A 12,200-nucleotide genomic window follows, 5' to 3' on the forward strand; every position below is an offset into this window, starting at 1 on the left:
TGACATGGGGCTTGATCTCATGACCCTGAGATCACGACCTGAGCTGAAACCAAGAGTGGACGCTTAACGGACTGCACCACTCAGGTGCCCCTTTTTCAGAATTCTTAAGGGTCTAGAATGTACACCTCACAGAGTAAACATCCTGATACACATCTTTGAGTCATTTGGCAAGTCACTTAATTTTTCCCTTGCTTCAGTTTCTTCGTCTTTAAAAGAGATATAATAATAATGTCTACCTCATTGTGTTATTTTGAGAATCCTTGAGAAAATGTATATAAAGCATTTAGCAGCATGCCTGGTGCAGAGTTAGTGTGCAAAACTTGTTACCTATTATTGTAGCTATTATTATTACTGTTACTACTGCAAAAAGTCTCTCTATGCACACTGGCCCCTTAACAGTATTTCAATTATGTTTAGCCATAAAAATAATTTAAATTCTTTTAATTTGTATGTGCTTTATTTTTTTCTATATAAAAGTATAGTTGCATTATAGAGGTATATTATTTTTACTATATAAAATTATATGCTAGTATAATAACTATCCCATAGATAATAACAATTTTTAATAAATAGGATAATAATCAAATTTGGTAGTAGCTCTAAATTTAGTTCTAATTTAGTACTTCTGAAACTTTCTGTGACCTCTAGAGTTTTAGCTAATCACTAGGAGACCTTAGAAGCTGAAGTGTATAGAGGATTCTGTATCTCTAGGTAACAGTATCATCTCAGTATACACAGGTTGAAAAATGTTAGGAACCAGGAAGACAACTCTACTTTTTTTCCACTAGGAGAATAAACAAACCAACTAACCAATTAGAGGAATAGGCTTACTCAAACCAATACAATATAGGAAGAGCAAAGTGATTATGGAGTCACCTACTTTAAAGTTGACTAATCTTAGATTAGAATGCCCCATTATAATATTTATCAAAATGCAGATAAAAAGCAGAGTTTAAAATGAAACTGTTCTTTATGCCCATATTGTTTTTATTTAATCTAGTCTCTTGATATTCAGAGTAATGAAGTCGCAATGTTAGATTACAAATTAGGAGACTTCCCTGAATCCAACTTTTCTATACCTTAAAATATTAAATTATCTTTTACTTTGTTGTATTGAGAGAATGTATGAAACTTGCGTTTTTGTAGTCCATTCATTTCTTTGCTAGTGGAAGTACTTTACTCTTAGAATGGTCAGTCTAACTGCTGGTATTAGAATTTCACTGGTATTTTTTGTAGTAGAAAAAGTGGAAAAACATACAAATTTTTTTTTTATTATGAAAGGGTAGCACATACCCATTAAGGAAACTTTTGGAAAATACTAAAAATATCCATGGTCCCGCCATTCACTGGAATATAAGTTCCTTGACAATAGGGATTTTTGTGTGTGTTGTCCACTACTGGGTTCTTAGCACCAAGCACAGTTTCTGGCACAGAGAATACACTCACTAGATATTTGGTAAATAAATAGTCTGAACACTCACTTCTAGCAGTTTGATCATTTATTTTCAGAGCTTTTTCTATTTTGGTTAAATTTGTTTGTTTTATAGAATTTTGACCATATAGTACATGCAGGCTTTATTTCCTGATTTTTCACTTACTGATCTTACAAACATTTTTCATACTAGAGCATATTCATTTTTTCTATGTTATTTCATACTCAACACTTTAAATGGTTTTTGTAATAGTTTATCACCTACCTATAGTGAACACTCAAGAATATAGTTCCTTTTTATTATTATAATCTACACTGATTTTAATATCTTTGCTTATAAACATTTTCCCTTATTTCAGATGACTTTTCAGAAGTACACTTTTTGCAGTAGAGGGAATATGTAATAATAATAGTCACTGTCATTTGCTGAATGCTTACTCTCTTTGCTATGTAATTTACATTCATTATCTCATGTAACCCTCTCAACAAACCTAAGAGATTGGTGATACATTCCCATTTTACAGATGACAAAACTAAGGCACAGAAAAACTAAGTAACTTGCCTATAGCCATGTAGGTGGCAAATGGTTTCAAATATAAGTCTGTCTGACTTCAGGTCCCAAGCTTTTAACCACTGTGTTCTTAGCATACATTATTGCCAAATTGCTTTTCAAAAAGATTGTACCAAGTTACTTTGCCATCCATAGAAGAGTACCTGTTTCACTACACTCTGGCATTGGATGTTACCATTTTATAAAAAGATTTTGATAAATTATTAGGCAAGGCATGGTATATGGCAAATGTTTAGAAAGTAGATTTTGAACAGAGGAAAATTACTGAAAATAGCTAAGCTTCCTCAGGAATGAAACTGATACGATTATTTCACTTGTTTTCTTTTTTAGCTGTTATGGAAATAATGCATCTTGACATGTCTCTAGACTTTTGTCTGAACGTTGCTACACTGCTGATGGATCATGAACGGTACAGTAGAATTGATTTTCTTTTCTTTAAAGACTAACATTTTTTAAGGTTTCCATTAATATATATTGAATATATCCATTTATATCCATCCGTATTCACAGAGCACCACATTTGCCATTGTGCTGATCAAATTAGAAGATGGAAGTGCTTGCTTAATGATTTAAACAGTCAAAAGTCAAGTTAATTTTAAAATTAACAGTAAAATTTTGAAAAAGAAATAAAAGGAGAAAAGAATAAGGTAGTCGGGGCTGTGAAAAACAGGAGTTAAGCCTAGGTTAACCTACAGGGCAGTGTCAGGTGGAACAGGAAGGCATGAGCAAGTGCAGTTCTACGAGTAATGCACCTCTCTGGCTCTATCTTTATGGGACCATTAGTGTCGAAAGGGATCTTAAAGTATTTACAGACCTCTTCATGGTTCCCAGACTTCAGTGTGCATCAGAATTACTGGGGAATAAGCACTTGAAAAGATGCTCAGCATCATTAGCCATCAGAGAAATGCCAATCAAAACCACAACGAGAAACCACTTCACCCACTAGGATGGCTATAATCAAAAAGACAGATAACAACAGATGTTGGCAAGGATGTAGAGAAATTGTAACCCTCATACACTGATGGTGGGATGGTAAAATTGTGCAGCTGCTTTTAAAACAGTCTCTTAGTTCCTCAGTGAGTTAAATGGAGAGTTACCATATGACCCAACAATTCCATTCCTGAGTTAAATAGAAAACGTATGTCCATAAAACACTTACATGTGAATGTTCATAACAACGTTATTCTTAATACTCAAATGTGGAAACAATTAAAAATGTCTATCAACTGATGAATAGGTAAACAAAATGTGGTATACCCATAGCATGGAATATTATTTGGCAATAAAGGGTGATGTATGGAACTGTTGAATTACTATATTGTACACCTGAGATTAATATAACACTGTTAACTAACTAGAATTCAAACCTTTAAAAATTTAAGAAAAAGAAACAGAGTACTGATATATGTTATAACATGGATGAACCTTAAAAACATTATGCTAAGTGAAAGAAGCCGGTCACAAAGATCATATATTATATCATTCCATTTATATAATATTTCCAGAATAGGTACATTTATAGAGACAGGAGGTAGATTAGTGGTTGCCTAGGGCTGTGAGACTTGGGGAAAATGGGGAGAGACTGCTAATGGGTATGGCATTTCTTTTTGACGTGATAATAGTGTTTTAAAATTGATTGGGTGATGGTTGTACAACTCTGTGAATATACTAAAAACCATTGAATTGTGTACTTTAAATGGATGCTTGTATGGTATGGGAATTATACCTCAATAAAACTGTTATACAAAATGATCACTAGGGAACTTTTTAAAAATATAGAGATCACAGGCCTTGCCTTAATCCAACAAGTCCAGACCTCTATTCTTTATTAGTTCCTTTAAGTGGTTCTGAGAATCACTATTTTAGGTTAGTAAACATTTTCTGTAAAGGGCCAGGTGGTATTTTAGCCTTTGTAAACCATAAATTCTCTGTAACACTTCCTTTACTCTGCTCTTACAGTGAAAGCAGCCATAGAAAATCTGTAAATAAATGGAAACGACTGTGTTCTAATAAAGCTTTATTTACAAAAACAGGTGGCTGGTTGGATTTGGCCTGCAAGCTATAGCTTACCAACCATTGTTGCAGACCAGTCTCCTACCTGACATGACTTCTTGGATGAGAAATGATTGTTATGTTTCTACAAAGCCGGAACACACAATTTTTTCTTATATACAATTGATACATATTTTCCAGTAATTTCTAAGGCTGCTAGTTCTGCCATGTGGTAACATCAAAATCTTTTACTTGACAGTTCTTCCCCACTTCATTCTAACATTGTTCATTAATATTGGTCAGTCACTTCTAGTTTGTAAGTATGGTAACTGGAAATGAACATAATACTACAGATGTGGTCTAACCAATAGTACCTACTTTTTATGTTCTAAATGTTCTAAACCTGCACTATCCAGTATTGTAGCAAGCCACCTATAGCTATTTAAATTTAAATTAACTAAAATTAAACAAAATAAAAAGATTTAGTACCTTAGTCACACTAGATATATCAAGTTTCATTAACCACATGTGGTGAGTGGCTGTAGCTTACTGAACAGCGCAGATAGAGAACAATTCCAGTATCATAGGAAGTTCAACTGGGCAGCACTGTTCTAGAGCCTATGTTTCTTTTAATGAAGCCAATGCTAAGATTAGTGCTTTTCTTACAGCCACATCACATAGTGAATTTACGGGGCTTAGAAAACTAGATCTTTACAATATCATTTGCTCTTATCTCTGAATTCAATATCCTTTACTTTTGTGATTGAATAAGTACCCAGTGGCCACACTAAAAGGAAAAAACCTAGTTCTTTCCTACTGTGTGTTTTTCCCATGTATATTTCTTCGCTGTGAGTATCCTTTACTACTCACACAAAACGTTTCACTTCTTGTCACTAAATATGTGGAGGTTTTTCCCCACACCAAGCAATTCTTTGTGACACTAGTTGGGTGTCCTGCAATTCAACTCAATTCTGACACTGTCTACCTGGAGATAACATCAGATCCCACAGTTTAAGGGCTTGGTCTCACAAGACTGCCCCCCCCCCCAATACTTCAGAAGCCAGTTGCAAGTCCAGGTTATCACCTGTGTTTCTGACCAACTGGATATAGATCAGAGGTTCTAACACCCCCCCCTCCTCAGGTTCAATTAATTTGTTAGAGTGGCTCACAAAACTCAGGGAAACACTTAACTTATGTTTACCAGTTTATTGAAGGACATGATAAAGGATACAGATGAATAGCCAGATGAAGAGATACATAGGGTGAGATCTGGGAGAATTCCGTGTACAGGCGCTTCTGTCCATATGGAGTTGGGATGTGGTACCCTCCTGGTGTGAATACGTTTACTAGCCAGGAAGCTCTCTGGACCCTGCACTATTGGGGTTTTATGGAGACCTTCTCACGTAAGCACGATCAATTACTAATTCTATTTCCAGTCCTTCTCTCTTCTCTGAAGGATTTGGGGTGGAGCTGAAAATTCCAAGCTTCTAATCATGGCTTGGTCATTCTGGTGATCAACCCCCATCCAGGAGCCATCCAGAATAACCTCAGTAGAACAAAAGATGCTGCTAGAGCTCTTATCACTTAGGAATTTATAGGAGTTTTAGGAGCTCTGTGTCAGGGATGGGGTAAAAAACAAATATTGGAACAAGAGATGCTCCTAGTGTTCTTATCACTTAGGAAATGACAAGGGTTTTAGATCTCTGTGCTAGGAACCAGGGGCAGAGATCAATATATATTTTATATTATCCCACATGTATTTTATAAGCTATTAAGTTTCAACCTGATTGTTATAGCCTATTTTTTTTAGTTGTTCTAATCCTGTGAATTTTAATTCTGTCATGTGGTGTATTTAACTTCTCTTCCCAGTTTATGTTATCTTCAGATTTTATAGGCATTCCAGCTGTCTTCATCCAATTCACAGTAGCAAACTTTCTCTTAAAGGACAAGATAGTATATATTTTAGGTTTCTGGACCACACAGTTTCTTTTTTTTCTAATTTTTTTCTTCAAAATTTTATTTAAACTCTAATTAGTTAACATATAGTGTAATATTGGTTTCAGGAGTAGAATTTAATGATTCATCACTTACATACAACACCCAGTGCTCAACACAACAACTGCTCTCCTTAATACCCATCACCTGTTTAGCCCATCCCCCACCCACCGCCCCTCCATCAACCCTGAGTTTGTTCTCTGTCGTTAAGAGTCTCTTATGTTTTGCTTCCCTCTCTTTTTTTTTCCCTTCCCACATGTTCATCTCTTTTGTTTCTTAAACTCCACATATGAGTGAAATCATGGTATTTGTCTTTTTCTGACTTACTTCACTTGCACAATACTCTATAGTTCCATCTACATCCTTGCAAATGGCAAGATTTCATTCTTTTTTATGGCTGGGTAATATTCCATTGTATATATATACCACATCTTCTTTATCCACTCATCCGTTGATGGACCTTTGGATTCTTTCCATAATTTAGCTATTGTTGATAATGCTGCTATAAACATTGGGGTGGATGTGCCCCTTCGAATTAGTATTTTTATACCCTTTGGGTAAATACCTAGTAGTGCAGTTCCTGGGTCATAGGGTAGCTCTATTTTTAACTTTTTGAGGCACCTCCATACTGTTTTCCAGAGTGGCTGGACCAGTTTGCATTCCCACCAATAGTGTAAGAGGGTTTCCCTTTCTCCACATCCTCGCCAACACCTATTGTTTCTTGGGTTGTTAATTTTAGGCATTCAGACTGGTGTGAGGTGGTATTTCTTTTTATTTATTTATTTATTTATTTGTCGGAGAGAGAGAGAGCACAAGCAGGGGGAATGGCAGGTAGAGCAGGCAGAGGGAGAAGCAGACTCCCCGCTGAGCAGGGAGCCCGATGCGGAACTCGATCCCAGGACCCTGGGATCATGACCTGAGCCGAAGGCAGACGCCCAACTGACTGAGCCGCCCAGGTGTCCCGTGAGGTGGTATTTCATCATGGTTTTGTTATGTATTTCCCTGATGATGAGTTGATGTTAAGAATCTTTTAATCTTTTCATGTATCTGTTAGCCATCTGGATGTCTTCTTTGGAAACATGTCTGTCTATTCCTGTCTTTTGCCTATTTCTTAACTGGATTATTTGTTGTTTGGGTGTTGAGTTTGATTAGTTCTTTATTTTATAGATTTTAGATACTAACCCTTTATCAAACATGTCATTTGCTAATATCTTATCCCATTATGTAAGCTGCCTTTTAGTTTTATTGATATTTTCCTTTGCTGTGCAGAAGCTTTTTATCTTGATGAAGCCCCAGTAGTTCATTTTTGCTTTTGTTTCTCTTGTCTCCATAGACATGTCTAGTAGGAAGTTGCTGCGGCTAAAGTCAACGAGGTTGCTGCCTGTGCTCTCCTCTAGAATGTTGATGGTTTCCTGTCTCACATTTAGGTCTTTCATCCATTTTGAATTTATTTTTGTGTATGGTGTAAGAAAGTGGTCCAGTTTCACTCTTCTACATTTTACTGTCCAGTTTTCCCAACACCATTTGTTGAAGAGACTGTCTTTTTTTCCATTGGATATTCTTTCCTGCTTTGTTGAAGATTAGTTGACCATATAGTTGTGGCTTCATTTCTGAGTTTTCTATTCTGTTCCATTGATCTAAGTGTCTGTTTTTGTGCCAGTACCATACTGTCCTGATCACTACAGCTTTGTAATATAGCTTGATGTCTGGAATCATGATGCCTCCAGCTTTGCTTTTCTCTATCAAGATTGCTTTGGCTGTTTGGGGTCTTTGGTGGTTCCATACAAATTTTAGGATTGTTTGTTCTAGCTCTGGGAAGAATGCTGTTGGTATTTTGATAGGGATTGCATCAAATGTGTAGATTGCTTTGGGTAGTGTAGACATTTGAACAATATTTGTTTTTCCAATCCGTGAGCATGGAATGTCTTTCCATTTCTTTGTGTCATCTTCAATTTCTTTCATCAGGGTTTTATAGTTTTTAGAGTACAGATCTTTTACCTCTTTGGTTAGGTTTATTCCTAGGTGTCTTACGGGTTTTGGTCCAATTGTAAATGGGATCAGTTCCTTGGTTTCTCTTTCTGCTTCTTCATTATTGGTGTATAGGAATGCAACATATTTCTGTATGTTGATTTTATATCCTGCAACTTTGCTGAATTTGTGTATCAGTTCTAGCAGTTTTTTGGTAGAGTCTTTCAGGTTTTCTACATAAAGAATCATGTCATCTGCGAATAGTGAAAGTTTGACATCTTCCTTGCTGATGTGGATGCCCTTTATTTCTTTGTGTTGTCTGATTGCTGAGGCTAGGACTTCCAGTACTATGTTAAATAACAGTGGTGAGAGTGGACATCCCTGTCCTGTTCCTGACTATAGAGGAAAAGCTCTCAGTTTTTCCCCGTTGAGGTTGATATATATGTGTGGGTTTATTCCTGGGTGGTCTGTTTTATTCCTTTGATCTATGTGTGTGTTTTCATACCAGTACTATACTGTTTTGATTATTGTATCTTTGTAGTATAGTGTGAAATCCAGGAGCATGATACCTCCAGCTTTGTTCTTCTTTCTCAAGATTGCTTTGGCTATTCAGGGTTATTTGTGGTTCTGTATAAGTTTTAGGATTCTTGTTCTACTTCTGTGAAAAATGCCATTGGTATTTTCTTTTTTGTTGTTGTTGTTGTTCTTTTGATATCAGGGTAATTCTGGCTTCATTAAATAAGTTTCAAAGTGTTCCCTTCTCCAATTTCTTGGAAGTTTGGGAAGGATTGGCATTTATTCTTTAAATATTTGGTAGAATTTGGGAGTAAAGCCATCTAATCCTGAGCTTTTCTTAGTTGGGAGATTTTTGATTACTGCTTCAGTGTTTTTGCTAGTTATAGGTCTGTCAGGTTTTCTGTTTCTTAATGATTCAGGCTTCGTAGGTGGTTGTGTTTCTAGGAAATCATGCATTTCTTCTAGGTTATCCAATTTGGTATATAAGTTTTCATGGTAGTCCCTTATAATTATTTTAATTTTTGAGGCATCAGTTGTAATTTGTTTTCTTTCATTTCTGATTTTATTCACTTCTTTTCTTCTTAATCTAGCTAAAAATTTGTCACTTTTGTTTATCTCTTCAAAAAAACCAACTCTTAGTTTCATTGATTTTTTTTTCTATTGTTATTCTAGTCTCTATTTCTTTTATTTCTGCTCTAATTTTATTATTTCCTTCCTTCTGGTAGTTTTGTAGTTTGTTTGTTCTTCTTTTGCCTATTCCCTTAGTTGTAAAATTAGGTTGTTGATTTGAGATCTTTCTTGTTACTGAATGTAAGCATTCATAGATATAAATTTCTCCCTTAGCATGACTTTTTTTGTTCCCTGTAAGCTTTGGTAGGTTGTATTCTCATTTTCATTCAGTCTTAAGTTTTTTCTAATTTCCCTTGTGATTTCTTCTTCATTTCATTGGTTGTTTAAGTCTATTGAGGGGTGCCTGGGTGGCTCAGTCAGTTGAGTTTCTGACTCCTGATTTCAGCTCAGGTCATGATCTCAGAGTCATGAAATCGACCCCCCACATTGTGCTCTGCAGTGGGCATGGAGCCTACTTAAGATTCTCTCTCTCCCTCTCCCTCTGCCCTCCGCCCTGCTTTTGTGCTCTCTCTGTATAAACAAACAAATAAATAAATAAGTGAAATCAAATCTACTGAGACTAAATTTGTGGCCTAACATTGGGTCTATCCTGGAAAATGTGCCATGTGCCCTTGAGAAGAATGTGTATTCTGTTATTGGGTAGACTGTGCTGTATATGTCTCTTGGTTTATTGTGTTGTTAAAGTCCTCTATTTCTTACTTTCATCCGGTTCTATCCATTTTTGAGAAGAGGTCTTGAAGTCTCCAACTATTATTGTAGAGCACTATCTTACCTTCAATTCTCTTAAATTGATGGTCTGTTATTATTGTTATATTTTCTTGCGGTATTGGATTTTTAATTAATGTATAATGTCTTTCTTTGTCTTTTGTAACTTTTTAAATTTAAAGTCGGTTTCGTTATAACCACCCCTGCTCACTTTTGGTTACTATTTGTATGGAATATCTTCTGTCATTTCACTTTCTACCTGTTTGTGTCTTTGAATCTAAAGTGAGTCTCTCCTGGACAGTATATAGTTGGATTCTTTCTATCCATTCTTCCAATCTCTGTCTTGTGATTGGAGTTTCATCCATTTACATTTAAAGAAATTACTTATAAGGAGGGGCTTTTGTTATTTTATTGTTTGTTTTATATATACACCTCATAGTTTTTTTTTGTCCCTCATTTCCTGAATGTTGTGTTTAAGACTGACAAACTTTTCTCCCCAGTTCTACATTCTAAAGGAATTTATCATGTAGCAGAGTTCACAAATCAGTGGACTGTGAGCTGGATATGGCCAGAAATGTGTTGCATAAGGATGAATTAATTGCCAATATTTAACAATTTTAAATAAAAATCTGGATTTCTGACTTTTCTTGAAAAATCTGGAAACATTTGGTCAGTATTCCTGCTAAGCAACAATCATTTGGAGCTAAGTGGCCATTGCCACCTTTAGACATTGGGGCGTGTATTCTCCAGTTTGACATAGTCCACACACTTCCTTATTTTCTACCTTATCCTGTGTGTCAAGTTGTCACTTGTCTTTTTTTGTGTTGTTATTATTCGTAGAGCAGATATAAGGGGAAACTAAATGTTTATGGCACCCACATTTCTTTTTTAAAAGTGAGAGAATGTAAGCTAGACTGAGAGGGCATTTCAAGAAAATAAGAGAGAACAAATTTCTTTGTGATGGAAATAAAAGATTCTGGTGTGTTTAATATACAAAGTGTGTCTGTGTCAAATGAATACAACTTACAAGCTCATTATAAAGCAAAATAAAGGAGAAACTGTGGCTAGTATACAGAAAAGTGATGTCATGAAAACTTAACTGAATAAAATAAGCAATCCTGTTATAAAATGCAATTTTATAGTTATATATTAAGGAAAAAGATTGCCCAGGAGTCAAACACTTTTACAGATGACAGTTTACAAAAGAGTATCTATTGAGAGAGGCACAAGATGTGTTCTTAAGTTTCAAATGCAAATCTAATCCGAAATGCTGTTGTTTGGCACATTGAAGATATGGTTGGTAATTTATTGGACGGGTTGCTTTAAAAGGGGTTATTTGTTTTTTTGTTTTTAAAGATTTTATTTATTTATTTGACAGAGAGAGACACAGCGAGAGGGGGAACACAAGCAGGGGGAGTGGGAGAGGGAGAAGCAGGCCTCCCCGTGGAGCAGGGAGCCTGATGCGGGGCTTGATCCCAGGACCCTGGGATCATGACCTGAGCCGAAGGCAGATGCTTAACGACTGAGCCACCCAGGCGCCCCAGGGGAGTTATTTGTTCTTTGTTGTTGTTGTTGCATAGACAGATGTAATACTGCCCAGTAAAGCATATTTATTGGTGGTGTCAATGAGAATTTTGATACGACAGAACTTTTGAACACTGTTGCTGTGTTTTACAAGTTTAATATTGATTGGTCAGCATAATTTGTGTGACTACAGAAGGTATTTCTGCAATAGTTAGTTATTAAAATAAATCTTGATTTGAAATTTAAATACAAGGTTGAAGTGTTTTTTAAGAGTATAAGATGTCTATTAATTGTATCATTTACCAGGAAGCACTTTGTGCTAAAAAGTTAAAACTCAAACATGTGGATGTGTTAATAATACATGTATGGATGGATAATCTTCTGTGGCTTCAACAGAGATTATTGCTTTGTTGGGTAAATTTGATGCATAATACAGTAGTTGCATCTATTTCTTGGAGGTTAGGGGGCTTATTGGATGAGGTGCTGTTAAAGGTTGGGGTGTCCTGAAGGCCGACTTTTAAGATGGTGTTTAGTGTGCACATAGTTTATTGAGGGGTGCTCTTAGGATCAGTGCCTATGAGGGGAGGAAGAAAAGGATGCTGGACTAGGTAAAGGGAGAAATTGGGCTAATGTAGAGTTGCAAGGCCTCAGCTTACCACACCGGGAACTCTGAAGCTGGGATGGTCCTTCAGAATTGTTTTCGGTTAGAATAAGATGGCCATGTCTTGTAGCCAGGTGTTGAGTAGTCTTGGATGCCACCTGCCCTGGAAAGGGGGCATAATCTTGGGTGAGATGGCTCTCTTCAGGGTAATTCCTAAAGAGCAACCTGGAAATAAATACTTCAGTCCTGAAGGGGAGATCTGTATG

At 36.1% G+C, this 12,200-nt stretch overlaps 1 protein-coding gene across 1 annotated transcript in view; it reads left to right on the plus strand.

Annotated features, from left to right (window-relative positions):
- TEX11 (testis expressed 11) overlaps positions 1–12,200 on the plus strand; it is a 299,675-nt gene that overhangs the window by 125,033 nt on the left and 162,442 nt on the right. Inside the window, exon 13 of the mRNA XM_078065032.1 lies at positions 2,334–2,412. Coding sequence (XP_077921158.1) covers positions 2,334–2,412 — 79 coding nt within the window. The remainder of the gene's footprint in view (positions 1–2,333; positions 2,413–12,200) is intronic.

The sequence above is a fragment of the Halichoerus grypus genome, chromosome X (assembly GCF_964656455.1).
Source record: "Halichoerus grypus chromosome X, mHalGry1.hap1.1, whole genome shotgun sequence".
Lineage (NCBI taxonomy): Eukaryota > Metazoa > Chordata > Mammalia > Carnivora > Phocidae > Halichoerus > Halichoerus grypus.